This window comes from Idiotropiscis lumnitzeri, chromosome 1, assembly GCF_059441095.1.
Source record: "Idiotropiscis lumnitzeri isolate Australia: NSW breed Sydney's pygmy pipehorse chromosome 1, RoL_Ilum_1.0, whole genome shotgun sequence".
Classification (NCBI taxonomy): Eukaryota; Metazoa; Chordata; class Actinopteri; order Syngnathiformes; family Syngnathidae; genus Idiotropiscis; species Idiotropiscis lumnitzeri.
The window spans coordinates 20,066,822-20,081,759 of record NC_142391.1 but is presented as its reverse complement, the minus strand read 5'-3'; the positions used below and the strand labels follow the sequence as shown (position 1 = coordinate 20,081,759).

Sequence of the window (14,938 nt, the reverse complement as noted above, 5' to 3'; positions counted from 1 at the left end):
AGATGACTTTGTTTCGCTAATGTCGTCTGTTTAGCGGCCTCATGCTAATTGCTGCCTTGAGCAGCGCTGTTAGCTTTAACACCACCGCCGCGGCGGCTACTGCCGGGGAAACATTCATGCCAGGCTACTTCCTGACAATTAACAAACTGTAGCGTAGCTAAATGTCCCAAAACTACAACCAGAGCTGGGCAGTCCGTCCCTGGGGCGGAACGGTCTGGCACTCCGGCCCGGCCGGATACCCATTCTTGGGGCACAGAGCGACAAATTTTAAAAAAGGGGCTCGACTAAGCAAGGCCGGATGTAGATTTTAGTCCGGCCCATGAATCAACCCTCATACGTGATTGTGATGAACCTACTTGCTAAAATTGCCTCAGAACGCGTCAAAAGCGCCACTACCAACTGTGCGTACTTACTTGCATTGGGCATCTTCGTGGAGATGAAGAAAGAAGGAGACGAAGAAGATTAAGAAGAAGGAAGACAATACAAAACAATACAACTTTATCTAGCGCATTTCACAACAGCTGGAGCGGTAACTGCTGGGAAAGAAAATCCTTCACTTAGCCAGCTGCCTAAGATTGAAAGAAGCTGAATCGACCAACAGCTCTGATTTGCCAATCTAATTTCAAATCACTGTCCCGTTTGAAAACCCAAGTGTGAGACAGTTGGCTTTAGATAAGATGCCAGGAGACCGAGGTCAGAGGTCAACAGTGTTGAAAGTAGAAGGGCCACTGGGACCAAACACCATAACACCATTCATTGAAATTGAAGAAATTAAGTGATAGAGATTTTGTTTTCCTCTAGACAGGACAGAAGTGGTCTCAAGGAGAAAGCGTCTTTTTTGCTCAGCGGGACATAGAACTGACTGCCATCTGCATAGCAATGGAAAGAAATGCCACGTTTTCGTAAGATGGAACCCAGGGGCAGCAAGTATAACGAAAACAGCAAGGGCCCCAAAACGGAACCTTTTGTGACAGAGGGGCAGAGCGGGACTCAGAGCAACCTAGACAAAGAAAAAGAAGGAGACGAAGAAGAAGGAGGAGAAGAAGTAGTAGGAGACAAATAAGACCATAAGTCCATATTAAGGTAAGCGCATTTGAACTTTAAATTAGCCAGCTAATGATGTTGAAATAAACCTTGGCCGTTAGGATCTCTCGTGCGGTGGTGTCATGCACGTTTTTTTTTGTTGTTTTTTTTATACGGCGTCGGGAGCCGATAATTTTGATGAATAAGGCCGGAGGGACGAGGCCGGAACGGTACAGAGATCACGGACAGAGGGTGGAGGGGCTTATTGTCAAAAAAGGGTCGAGTGTCCAGCTCTGACAACAACCAGTCGGGGTTCATGTGCGCATTCTTGCTCTCGTCCGCTTCAGCCTTTGTAAGTGGAGAATCGATCGTTGTTGTGGAGGTGATCAGATGAGCTCCCGTTTGATGTCAATAAATCCAAATGATTGTGCAGAATGATTTTCTACTTTCACAGTTTGGAGTGGACAAGATTTGCATTTCGGTGGCGATTGGTTGCCGTTTTAGAAAACACAACAGACAATTCGAGCGATATGACCTTGCTTGCCTCCCTGCTGTAACATAGATGCTGAAACCGGGAACAAAAAAATAAGCCGAGTTCCAAAAGGGGGCATGCCAATCTGTCATAAACCTCATCATAAAAAAATTAAAATCATGACAGTGTCTTTTTTGGGGGGTCGGGGGGAATTTTAATTCTAATGTAATTTTGACATGCAAACCGATTTTAGAAGTAGCAATGTTAATTTCAATCAAGTGTCCCTTTAATATTAATTATTTACTATTTTTATTCGGTGATGTTAAGCTGATTAATCGGATTGATTCCAAAGAAAAGGGTAATGGAATTTGCCCCCAATTCAAAGGTCAAAGAGCAAATGTGATTTCCAATAAGCTTTTATTGACGTCAACATCGTCATCATCATCATCATCGCCATCATGAGCAGTCCCGTTGCTCGTGGCCGGCAAGCTGGTAACATGCAGCAAGAGCAGAACAGGAAGTGAGGTAGGGGGCAGTCGATTCGAGGTACTGAGGTAGGATGACCGGCACACAGGAAATGGATTAGGAAACAGACAGGAAGTTGGCCCATTGCTTATTGGATGCCTTGAGCCTGCGCCCCCTTGTGGTCAACTTCCGGAAGCTGTGGCGAGGTGGAAGTGGAGGAGGCGGTACAGAGGAGGAGGCGGTGGTAGCGGTCCTGACGTCGTGTGGCCTCCCCAGCCATCTCCAGGCACAGGTAGGGGGCGACGCTGAGCTGACGCACATCCACTTGCAAGCCATCCCCTCCTCCTCGCTCCACTGCCCCCCTGCGGACCTTGCTGCCGCTGCCGCTTCGAGGCAGCAGCGATTGTATCTTGGGCAGCCATCGTTTGCGAACCCTGCGAGCGTTGGTGCACATGTCGGCCGCGATCACGTTCATCTCGCTCTCCTTGAAGCTTGGAGCAAAGTTCTGACAGTACACTGAGCAGGACCGGCATCGTTAGTCACATGCTTATCATCATCATCATCATCATCATCGTCGTCATGCATTGGCTGTGTTGGGAATCACTCAATTAGTCGACCAAAATATTTAGCGTGTGCTCCGTCAGCTGCTCAAAATTGATGACATCCATTCCTATAGTACATGTCATCTGTCTTTTAATGCTGGCGCAATCGGTCCTTCGTTTAGCCACGCCCACCACTGCGACAGCACGCAGGGCTCACGCGTCTCACACACCCGCACAACAAAACACAAACACGTCTGTGATCATTCATCTTGGCTCACACACAATGACACGCTTTCCTTTGGCGACAGTGTCACTTGCCAGGCTACTTCGTTCTGATAAAGTGAAGACGACTTATGTTTGATCGAGTTTGTACTTGTGCTTTTGTATTATAGAACAAGTTGACTACAAGTCGATGTTGTTAAAACGTTATGATTTTACGTTTTTTTAACACTGGAGGAGACTTGGCCAGAGCCGAACTTCAAATAGTTTGTCGTGATCAGGCAGGATCACAATTTAACGCCCCCTTGGTGGTGACTCGGGAGTCCGGGAAAGAGCAAATGAGATTGCAAACGCACGATTCGCTCATTCCCGACCGCCCTCATGGCTTGAATTTTGTTGTGGATGAACGTGTCAAAAATACGTGGATAATTGGGAACACAGCCGATGCATCTGACGCGGCTTACGTTTGACGGTGTTTAGCACTCGGTTGTCCAGCGGCTTTCGGCTCGGATCGTTGGTGGAGGAGCGGATCCCGGTCCCGCAACTATTGGCCAGAGTGTTTCTATGGGAACCGTAACAAGACAATCAGTACGCACACACACATGCGCACAGGCATTCATTCATGTCATTTTGTCATTTATGTGTGTTTAGGTTTTTTGTGAACACACTTCACAGATGGCGTGGGTCAAAACCTTTAAAAAGACACCAAAAAGTGATGTTAGCATGCTAAGCTAATGCTATGCTAACCTGTCAAAGAAGGTCGCCAGCAGCCTCCTGAGCAGAACTTTGTGTTTCACCCCCGCACAAAGGTGACAGTTCATCAGCTGGCCCCGCGTCATGAACACGCCCGAACCTACGCACGCACACACGGGTAGGCACGCACACAAACACGCACGCGCATTCATCAACAGTCAATTACCCAATTATGTCAATTATTATGCACGGCATATAAGTGTTGTCAAGTGATTACATTTTTTTAACTAATTAATCGGATTTTAAAAATTTTGGTAATTAATTAATCAATTAATTTTCTACGACTATTTTTTGTGAAGCTTTTAATGGGTATTTACTTGAATAATATCTGGCAATAATGTAAAATTGACAAATATAAAGTGTATTTTAAATCAAAGGCTGTTCTAATAGCTGTCTTTGATCCTTGAATACAATCTAAATGGAGTCATCTTTACAGGCATTTTTCTTGGAAACAATTCCCCAAACTTCTACAGTCCATTTAGCCGGAAGCAGTACACTTGAACAGTGTTATTTGCAAGGCCTAGCAACTTGAGCACGGTGTTATGTTCTCAGATGAGGTGCTAAAGATGGACAGCTATATGGTTCAGTGTTTGAATTTGCCTTTGAAAGATATGCAAATGAAACTGAGTTAAAATATTTAATTGCGTGATTTTTTTAGCAAATGAATCTTGAGTGGACGCTTTAAATTTGACAACTCAAATCCCTGTCTATATATATATATATATATATATATAAAAAGCGGCATGTTCTCTTGTGCCTGCGTGGGTTTCCTCCGGGTGCTCCGGTTTCCTCCCACATTCCAAAAACATGGATGGCAGGTTGATTGGACACTCTAAATTGTCTAAATTGGTTGTTCGTCTTTGTGTGCCCTGCGATTGGCTGGCAAAAAGTTCAGAGTGTACCCCGCCTACTGCCCAAAGATAGCTGGAATAGAAGGAGAATCTGCGACTACCTGCCACCAGCTCTAGCTTCTCTCCAGGTTCTCCCTCGACGTAGAGTGCAGGGTGACATCGATAACCGATCTGACTGATCAGACTAGCGGGGAGCGCCATGTTGTCTCCCCCCACCAAAATGCACCCACGCTGCTCACTGGGCAAGGGCAGGCGCAGCATCTCCATTTTGTCCTGGCCTAGATGACATGACATGAGGAGACGTGTCATCAAAACATAGACAAGTCACATTTGTCCACTTGTACCATCTGACCAGACTTACTCGGGTGTCCAATCATGTGTTGGTATATTCCAGAATGAGGGGCGTTGCTGTAGTAACCATCCTCCGACTCCACATCTGTCGGGACACGCGAGGGGGGCGAGTTTGTGGGCAGGCTGGAAGCTTCTGAACTAGAGCATCGACCAGCCCCCAAAAGGTAGGAATGTAGGCCCAGGACCAGGCTCCCGGCAGCACCCAAGTAACAAACAGCACCAGCTTTAGAGGTCTGGAGCTCCGCCGCAAAGTCCACTCTGAAGATACACAGTGGACTAATCAGAAGTCAGGACAGGAACAAGTAGACTAAATCATCACCAACTGGATCATGGTTTCCGGAAAATTGGTCAAACTAAAAGATCGGGATTCCTGGTCTACATGGACAAAGTGGGTCGTGGTTTCTGATCTGATTGGACTAATTGGATCATTGTTCTTTTGGTATTAACTTGTTTATTGGTCTCATTACAACAAAAAAAGAACAACATCAACAACCAAACAAAAAACAAGTTGGATCATATTCCCTATGTCCAACACATATTAGCTTATCACTACAAATTCACACAATTTACCAAAAGCACTGATTGTTGTTTTAAGAAAAATTGGACTAACTAAATATCAAAGTTAAGTCAGGACTAATCAGACCAGATCTAGTGTGGCCTGACCAGTAAAAGTCAGACCAGGTCTTCTTGTGTGACCCACTGACCTGGTATTCAGTTCTTCTGGAGTTGTTGGTGTGTGGTCCTCAGGTGTGTCTTGCCTTTCCTGTTTGATCTGGGTCACCGCCATCATCAGGTCCTCAGGAGTCACGGACGAGGGGTCTGGACTAGAATTCTTTAGGTGGCCCACAGATTGGTCTGAAGGTCGCAGCTCGTCTGCTGAGGTGGTCTGTGAACCACCACCACAAAGAAAAGATAACAACACATACAAACTGGATCATTCTAACCAGACTTACCGAGTCATGGTTCCTGTTCTACAAAGCTGCATTCAGAGATTTATCGTTCCTGGTCTTGCTAGACTAAGTTGACCATAATATTTGGAATAACTGTGCTAACAAGAACATCATGGCTGCTGGTCTACTTGGCCATTGTGGATGAGAAAATTAAACTCACCTGCGAGTCACAGCAGTGCGGCGATGAGGATGTGGTATTCGCCTTCATGAGCTCTAGGCTCCTCTCTACAATATTCTGGACCTGCAGGTACCCAGCCGTGTACATGAGGACCAACTGCTCACTGGCGACCATGTTGATACGGCCCGTGTAGCAGAAGGTCAGGATCTGATGGAAACAGGATGGCGTCACAGAGGATGGGAGCTCGTACGTAGACCGGGACCACTCTGACGAGTCGGAGGACTCGGCACTGAACAGGTCTCGGAAGTAGAGTGAGGACGCGGCCAGGACAGCACGGTGGGCTTTGAAGAGCTGACCCTGGACCAGGATGGAAACGTCGCAGTGAAGTCCCAGGAGTCTTTGCTGGTTCAGGCTGCTCAGAACACTACTGCCAAAGTCACCGACCGAAACCTGAAGACCAGACTCCGCCATGATGATGGAGGAGGGCTTAGGGTGGGCTGCTGCTGTTGCTGGTTTCGCCGACTGAAGGTCTGGCATCCATGTCATGCTGGTGGGGAAAGTGGGTCCAAGGAAATTGAAGCATTAGAAGAAAACCAGAGACCAGCATGGTTCAGTAGTGTCAACAAGAGTCAGGCAGAGTATGCCCGAGTGTAGCACATGTACTAGAGTACACTAGAGTCTGCAAGGCCAACGACGTCAGGTAGAGGCCAGTACGCTCCAGCAGAGTCAGATAGAGTCTACAATAGCTCATTGCATGATGGGGAATGAGGTCAACTTCAAAGTCTGTCCTGCCTAAACGTTAACAGCATGTTAAGTGAACACCTAAGGGTACCAACATAAAACTGGCCCACAGAGACATGCAACATCGACATTTGGGCCGGGCAGACCACCTCTGTCTGCCCCTCAACCCTGCAAAAACCTCCAGCTTGTACTTTGAATCATGTAAATCCATCGATAAAGGAACTTGCGCATGGAAAGCAAAAACCAATGATTAGCAGCCAGGTCAAGTCAATCGGGATGTCTGGGGGACAGGGAACTGTAAAGTGCTGTCAGAGCTGACTTAAAAGGGGAACCGAGAAAAGCTACAGCAGCGCTCCAAAAACAATCCACAGCAGGTTTGGCGAGGAATCCAGCAGATCAACAACTTCAGGAGGCAGACAAACACACCTAAGAAGACAGGTGCCACATTCCCTGACAAGCTGAATACATTGTCAGCATGCTTGGGGGTTGGCAGCAACACAACTTGCGAGGGTCTTCAGCACCGCAAGTCTGCAAGTTGTAGTTTTTTTTCAAACTACTCTGCATCGTTGCAACACGTATTCCCAACATCGACTCAGTTTATCGATCTTCAGACGTTTGAAGTTTTCTTGTAAGAACTTAAGTTCAGATAGTCAAGTTTTCTCCATATCTTTTGGGTGGCATGGCTCAGCGGTAGAGGGGTTGTTTCCCAACCTTGAGGTTGTGGCTTCGAGCCCCTGGCCATTGTGACCATGCCGAAGTATCCTTGAGCAAGATAATAATCCCCCAGTTGTTCCCGATGGTATGACATCAGTCGGTATATGAGGTGATAGTGTGAAGCGCTTTGAGTAACGTAGGTAGAAAAGCGCTATACAAGTGACAGCCCAGTCATCGGTACCAATTGTTGTGCAACGGTCTCTAGCGGGACAGAGGATCACAACACAGCGGAGACACAGACGACCACTCTGCTGCAACACAATCATCCCATTGGCCGACATCCTGCTCAGAACGCTATCCTGACTTGAGACTTGTCCCACTCACCTGCTCCTTCGCGAAGGATTTTTCTTCTGACTGGGTCCACATCCTCTTTTCTCTTGATGCGGGCGCACAGGCTCACCAGAAGTCGCTCCCCCGTGGTGGCCAAACCATGGTCAGGGGTCCTTTTGCGGCCCGCTGCCTGTTTCTTAGCAGCCCGTGGTATATGTGCCAATTTACAAAAAGGACAACCCAGGTAGAAATCCGGCATTGTGCTATTTTACGAAACGTCCTACAATCACTGTCAAGCCTTAAGGACAAATTGGTTCCTGTGTCTCTCTTCTTGTTTTCCACGACTCACACAAGACACTCGATAGAACATCCAATTGTTTACCGTCCACTTTGTGCTGTGTCAAGGTCATTTTTGTACACATTGTCAAGTCTGCAACAGTCCACTAGAGTCTCACGAATTTCTGAGTCCAGCTGTGTCATTCCAGTCCGGTCGATGAGGAACCATTTCAAAAGTAGGAGTCCACTGCACTTTTGGAGGAGTCCAATCAAGTCCAGTTTTTCGTCTAGATTGGTCTCGCGCTCTTTTAGTTGTGCTTTAGTGGCTCACCTCCTGTTTTTGCTCCTCTTCCGACAGCGGCAGCGCAAGCAGTCCCAATCAATACATGCGCACACGCGCACACACACTCTAACGCAGCGTCTGGGGTGCGGGGGGTTGGTCTTGTGGGGTTGCAGACAGACAAGAGGGGAGGGGTTGGAGTCATCTGAGGACAGCGAAGGAGCTAATTCAGCTAACTGCTAATGCGGCTAACTGCCCTGCAGAGGATGACAAGGGAGTGTGTGTGTGAGTGTTGCGGGGAGGGTTTAGAGACACGCGCACACACACGCATATGCCAGTGCGTGTGCGTATGGCATGACTGGGCTAAACTCACAGCACTGCATTGCAGTGCGGGCGGTTGGCATGCAGACTGCGTAAACTCACAACCGCGGGCGCGCGCACGCACGCAAGCACACACACACACACACACACGACACTCGTTTGCTTGTACGAGTGTGTTGAGTACCTCACAACAAAAAGGTTCAGGTTTCGAGTTCATGATGTCATTCACTTCCACTCAACTTTGTTTTGGGCGAGCTGTGACAATGACGTCATACAAAAAAAACTGCCGAGTCATGTTTTTGTCTGAAATATTCAAACTTCACGTTTCAATCACAATAATCAAAACATTCCAAAACGCGAGCAAACGGTGCCGCTGACGCTAAAATCACGTGAGAATAAAATTGAAAAAAAGCGATTAGTCGGCAGGTGGAGCCATACTGGTGACGTCAATAAATGTCTTTTCACTCGTGGCCATTTGACCGTCCGTCTGTGCCCTGCCTCTTTCCATTGAACAATTTCTTTGACTTGAAAATGACCACTCGCAGTCGCCGTCTTCTGTCCACATCCCACACACGAGCTGTTGCTACATTTGGAATCGCTTGCCATTAAGTTTATTTCATTTTCTTCTGTGCTGCCGTTTGATTCCAAGCTGAGGCCCGAGGGCCAGATCCGGCCCGACGTGTGGTTTTGTGTGGCCAGCAGCCAATGTAAAGCAAAAATAGAGGCAAATGTCAACGTGTGCCATCTTTTTGGCTAGCCATTAGCATTGACTTGGCTTGACTTGACTAAAGGGAGCCATCAATGAGTTGTGAATTTGGAAGACTGTCATCTGGATCTGCTTCGGCGAATGATGCGCATTTTCATCAGTTTATGTTAAGTCTTCAATTGCCTTCCAGCTGCTCTTTCTCTGATAAACATTAACGCGGCACACGCATGTTCAGAGTCCTTTTTGCTGCCCAAATACTTTTGCCTCACTTGGAGGAAGCGGGCGGTGCCTTTTACCGCCAAATTGCTCTCTGCGTAGTGGAGGCTAAGTGTGACGGTGTCATCTTGTTTTCATCCTCCAAGCTGGCACGTTTGCTTCGCGAGCTCTGTTCACAAACAGATGCTTCTTTCATTTCCAAACACAATTTGTCACTATTTTGGTAATGACAAAAGAAATTGGATACAATTTTTTTGCCTCACATTCTTTTGGTTGCTCACTTGTTTGATTTGAACGGCTCGATTTTGAGTTTGGCTTGAAAGACGGCGTCTTTATTTCTATCTGTTGGCGTCTTGTTTATTTTTTTTATTTAGAAATTGCCGCTACTCAATGTGATTCTGCACGCTTGCTGATGATGTCACGCTTCAAATATATTTCTTAGCCTCTTGTGGATTTTTTTTTTTTTTACCCTTAGCTGTACTATTTGCGTATTTTGATTAGCTAAAAATGAATAAAAAACTTGCATTACTGTCATAGAAACTCTTTTGGAGTAACAGGTACATTAAATCTGTCAAGAAATTCTGTATAATTCAAAAGAAAAACTTCATTATTCAGGAAAATGACTGACCAGAATTATTTGATTACTTAACCAATTCGGGAAAAATAACAATCTTTTCTTATGTAGGATATAAAGGTTATTCCAGATAAAGCATTTATGGGGAGAAAAATATGTTTATATACTAAAGACCAAGCTAAAAGCATTTGTTTGTGGAAACTGGATGAAGCCAAGGGAATGCTTTTCTATCGTACGAAGTTAAGACCTCCAATTTGAGTGAATACATAATTAGGAATAATTTGTATCCCAAAACAATGTCATTTATTAAAGTCAAGAAAGTTCAATCCATCCATTTCATCATTCTTCATGACGACAGAATGAGACTTGTTTTTCCAGAAGTCAAAAAGCATTTGATCAATAATATTACAAAGAGAGATTGCTGCATATGTCAGACGTGACAATGTTTTAAAGAAAGAACTTTATTTTAGTTTTATTAGTAATTGGCTCAACATTCTCCGTACATCACATTTCTCGTATGCTAATCCCGAGATAGATAAAAGGTCCACTTGACTCGGTTCATATTAGATACACAAGTCTCAGTACAATCATGAATAGGAAATAGTTGACATTTGTTCAAATTCAGGCAAAGTCCAGAAGCAGCTGAGAATAGTGCGACTGCTTTAATGGCAACCGAGACTTGGCTCCAATTGTTCAGGAATAAAGTGACGCAAGCTGAAGATTTCTCTTCCTGTGATCAATCTTGATCACTTGAAGAAGTGCCAACGTTAACATCAATCAAGCGTCCGTTTAAGAGAACTTAAAAAGGTAGTTGGCGAACGCCCACAAGACTTAGGCTGATGTAGATGACTACAAAATTTAGAGCAAAATATTTCAGTCATCAGTTACAACGCCATCAATGTTTAGTTGCTCAATAAAATCCCTCAATGCATTTTTCCCCCTCAACCTCGCAAATGCTCCTTTCGCTTTGTTACGATACATTTGGTTAACTCTGTCTTCATCAGATAGTTATGGGAACTTTTTAGTGGCAAGGTCATTATTGTCCAAACTATCCTTTTCTACGATTTTCGCCTAAAACACGATCGTATTTCCTGACGTATTGACAAGCATCAAATTTAAATAATTCCCAGTTGCTACAAAAAGAATTGTCATCTTTCGCTTTGTTCCAATATTTTCTATTAAGATTTTCAATATCAGTTTTAACTGTTTTATGATGTAACAGAATGATGTTTCCAGCAGGCACTTCTACAAATTTGAGTCTTTTTTAGAGTGCAAAGGTAAGGAAAGTGAAACTGCATTTTGGTCTGAAACTGAAATTGGATTCAAGTTCATATTTGGAGAAACAAACCAAAAGTCGACACGTGACCGCCTAGTGGCCATTCTATTACTTCAGGTCAACTCTTTCGAGATGTTTTATATTGAAATGATAACAAAAAGCTTACGAAGAAGAAAACCAACGATATTTTCTCCATGATTATCGTTCCCGTCGTGATTTGAGGTTGGTTGCGTCATTTTAGCTAATTAATGTTTTTCCCAAAACATTCTCGTTTCCATTTTATTTTGTTGACAAAAATGTTCTTATTGTTATTGCGTTCGTTTTCGTTTACGATAATAGCCAGGAATGGAAACTATGTGTGCATGTTCAAATGAAGGATGTGGCGTGATTCAAATGAAGATTTTTGAAGTGTTGTTTGTGAAAGATTGCGTTTTCCAATGCCATCATTTCATGTTTTATTACTTGATCAAGGATTAGCAACGTGTGAAACGTCAGATGAAGTTGTCGTGAACCGTTTGGTTTTCTTCTCGATCGACCAAAGAGTTACAAAGAAAAAAAAAAGAAGCTAGGTCGGCGTTTGTCGTCAGGTAACCATAGCAACGAGGCGCCTCGCCACGCGGGCGTCAACGTGAGTTGCTGCCGTCGTCATTCGTCACGGTAGGACGAATAATATAGGCTTTAAACAATGTCAATAAATTAAAAAAAATCGTTTGATCGAGCTGCCAGAGGTTCGCTTATGGAAATTAGGGCGACGTTTGTTTGTTTGTTTTGCCGCTTCGCTTTCTGATCCTGGCAATGTCCTTCGTGCTTGTAATAAATTCAAGAAGCATTTACCAATTTAGTTTAGACAATATGGAGTGTTATTTGGTTTCTTCTTCAAAAATTAAAAAAATAAACAAATCTTTATTTTAATTTCTTGCAAAATTGCATATCCACAAATCTTTGTGTGCGTGGGGGTGCATGTGTGTGTGTGGGTGTGTGTGTGTGCGTGTGTTTTTTGGTAGGGGGGTAGGAAATCAGACATTCAACTGTGAAAACAAGAAACGGGTTCAGACGTTTTTGTATTATAGTCTTTGTATCATCGAAAGGAAGTCTTTCAATAAAATTGTTGAGTCTTCTAGTTTGTTTCCATTTGGTGACGTCACAGATAGGCGACTTGAAATGAATTATTGTTCCCCTTCATCTAGTTTTCCATTTGGTGACGTCACAGATAGGTGACTTGAAATGAATTATTGTTCCCCTTAATCTAACAAAAGCATTGGATGTCAACGTTTGGATATGATTGGTGAAGCTTTTTCTTCCTTCTCACAGTAGCTCGCCATAATATGACGTCACATGGAGTGGGCGTGCCCAGAGATTCTGCTATAGACGAGCCATTGCCGATTAAGGTAAACTGATTCTTAAATCAAAATGCTGTGATGTCATTTTTAAGTGCTAACCGCGTCACGTGTCATTTGTGTTTTAGTCACGTCTCAAAGGCTCACCTTTGAGTTTGGGAACCAAGAGCAGGTTGCACGTAGGCGTGGCTGACGGTAACGTGCGCGTGGCACACCCGCGCATACACGCGCGCACACACACGTACACACGGCCTCCGTAATGATAGCAGTCTAGCTTGCTAAAACTCATTATGCTCACTCACACAAAGTTCTTTTCCCCATTGCATTAATGTTCATACAACCACCAATCTCAAAGATGCTGCTGCTCTTTTATTCACATTTCATACAGAGTTTAATTTGAATAGGTAAGTCCAGAGCTCTCAGCTACATTTGGGGAGCAAATGGTTCATCAAACTTTCCAACCACCACCAATTGGAAATTGAATATAACACTTTTCGCAATTCCAAGGTGTGACTTTCTCCCTTCAGTGTGCTCTGTTGGGTTCAGTTCCGGTGATTGACTTGGCCGGTCTAAGAACGTCCACTTTTTTGTCCCTCTGACAAATGAAGTCCATTATTGTGTTTTAGCTCATCCTTTGGTTGAATGCATGTAATGCTTCTCCCGATTAGTTTGGGCGCGTTTTTCTCAAAATTATTTTGTAGATTTGAGAATTGATTCTGCTGCTCCCGTCCGTCATCAATAAAGACCACTGAGCCCACTCTGGAACGGGCATGACATGACATGACCTCCGTCCATCACAAGCTTCTTCTAACTGAGCCCATCAAACTTCAATGGCTCATCCCACGTAATGTCTTTTCGGTGTCTCTTCACAGACGTCACAATGCTTCTGATCGATACTCTTGGCGCTCAGCACACCTGTGCCATCTTTTTTTCTCAGGTCATTCCCAAATGATTGTATTTGGCTATGCCTAATGTTTATGCATTAAATTTGTTTTCTTTTGTCCCATCGCTGGACTTGATGCATTTTTCACAGGTGCCAAAAAAGGGCACTGATGTTGACGTGATTGACGTTAAAAAGTCAACACTTGAGCAACTCCAACACACGAGTCACATGGTCCATGACTTGAGAAGCGTGAAGCTTACTTGTTGAACATGTCTTTTGAACAGAATACGCAACAAAAAAACCCAAATTGAATTCACCGTTCCAATTATTTTTGGAGGCGACTATAACGGAACCCAAATTCCCTGCGCTCACCGTTGGCCACTTTGAATTCTGCCGAGCAACAACGGATTGTGTATTATCTACTTTTTGGAGTCTTTTAAGGAACAAAATAAAACAAAACATTTTTGTGTGCGCTTACCTGTGCGCGTGTGTGCATGCGTGTAGTCTTGTCGCGGTGGAGGGTCCAGTACCGACATCAAGTCCCACCGCCCCAACATCCCCCCGTCCCCAACTTTGTGACCCTGAACCAGGAAGCGGTGAAGTCTGGTTACGTGACGGCCAAACAGCTGAAGGAGTACAGGGCACAGATGGGCGTGGTCAAGCACAGCCCCGCCTCCAAAGTCCACACAGGCAAAGCAGCACAACGCCCAGAAATCCCGGACATCACCTTTGGGGTCAAGTCAAGGTTGCGACGACAACTTTTGCTTTTTTTTTATTTTTAAGGGATGTTTGAGGAATTTTGATGGTGTTCCTTAGGGAGCCAACTGCATTCTACAACCTTTTATCTCATGAGTACGCTCGCCGCTGGATTCAGGACAACATGAAAGCTCGCCTCGAGCGCGAACAACGCCATGTGGTCAGTGCACGCCCGTGTGCGCGTGCGCACACACACACACACACATACACTCAAAATGACAACTCAAATGCTTTGTGTGTTTGCAGGTGAAGTGTTTGTCCTTTGCACAAACACGCAGCTCTTTACTGCGCACCAAAACTTCACTCCCTCACATAAACACGCACACACGTGCCCGCTACGCACAGGTAACACATTTGCATACTTGTGGTGCACACACACACACACACAAACACGCATACTAACTGTGTTTGTGTGTGTTCAGGTGGGCCCTGCTCTCGACACCTTCAGGAAACGTCGCACAAACCTGCAAGCGACCAAATCAGCCGGCTAACGCAACAAATTGCTGCTAAAAAGTCAGCAAAGTCATCGGATCATCACGTCATCAACTGAACAAAGTGATCTGGTCGCGCGTGTGTGAGCGGAGAAATAAAAGTTGAAAAGATCCCATGAAGGCGTCCTGTCATCTGTCATCATCATCGAGGCTTAGCGGCCTTCGGTCACACATTGCAACACGATCACAGATTTGCGTCAAAAGCGCTTGTGTCGTCCAAATCCATGTCGAGCGCTGCAGACTGGGGCGATCATCGATGGCTTATCAATGAATGACCAATCAGATGATGGACCTTCCTGGAGAACTCTTGTGGAAGCAACAGCAACATTTTGAGCTGGCAAAAAAAAGAAAAA

The 14,938-nt window shown here is 44.9% G+C and overlaps 2 protein-coding genes across 9 annotated transcripts; one reads left to right on the top strand and one right to left on the bottom strand.

Moving 5' to 3' along the window:
- Window positions 1-1,895: 1,895 nt before the first annotated feature.
- LOC148343577 (nucleus accumbens-associated protein 2-like) lies at window positions 1,896-13,929 on the bottom strand. 5 transcript variants are annotated; one of them, XM_088280352.1, is made up of 10 exons: window positions 13,817-13,906; window positions 8,077-8,282; window positions 6,189-6,291; window positions 5,787-6,101; window positions 5,381-5,562; window positions 4,687-4,934; window positions 4,427-4,603; window positions 3,469-3,574; window positions 3,186-3,283; window positions 1,896-2,476 (listed from the first exon to the last, which is right to left on the bottom strand). In XM_088280352.1, the coding sequence occupies exons 3-10, from the start codon at window positions 6,288-6,290 to the stop codon at window positions 2,109-2,111; spliced, it is 1,596 nt and encodes a 531-aa protein (XP_088136478.1). In that variant the 5' UTR covers window position 6,291; window positions 8,077-8,282; window positions 13,817-13,906; the 3' UTR covers window positions 1,896-2,108. The 5 variants fall into 5 exon arrangements, with proteins under 5 accessions (XP_088136478.1, XP_088136275.1, XP_088136566.1 ...); XM_088280149.1 differs by having other exon boundaries at window positions 5,787-6,291; window positions 13,817-13,904; XM_088280440.1 differs by lacking the exons at window positions 8,077-8,282; window positions 13,817-13,906 and adding an exon at window positions 7,524-8,057.
- On the top strand, window positions 9,977-14,701 carry cfap77 (cilia and flagella associated protein 77). Of its 4 annotated transcripts, XM_088280720.1 has the most exons (8): window positions 9,977-11,775; window positions 12,430-12,506; window positions 12,584-12,650; window positions 13,328-13,392; window positions 13,929-14,083; window positions 14,155-14,254; window positions 14,341-14,439; window positions 14,517-14,701. In XM_088280720.1, exons 2-8 carry the CDS (start codon window positions 12,444-12,446, stop codon window positions 14,583-14,585), a joined length of 618 nt encoding a protein of 205 aa, XP_088136846.1. In that variant the 5' UTR covers window positions 9,977-11,775; window positions 12,430-12,443; the 3' UTR covers window positions 14,586-14,701. The 4 variants fall into 4 exon arrangements, with proteins under 4 accessions (XP_088136846.1, XP_088136760.1, XP_088136685.1 ...); XM_088280634.1 differs by lacking the exon at window positions 13,328-13,392 and having other exon boundaries at window positions 9,977-11,746; window positions 13,843-14,083; XM_088280559.1 differs by lacking the exon at window positions 13,328-13,392 and having other exon boundaries at window positions 9,978-11,775; window positions 13,843-14,083.
- Window positions 14,702-14,938: the final 237 nt, after the last annotated feature.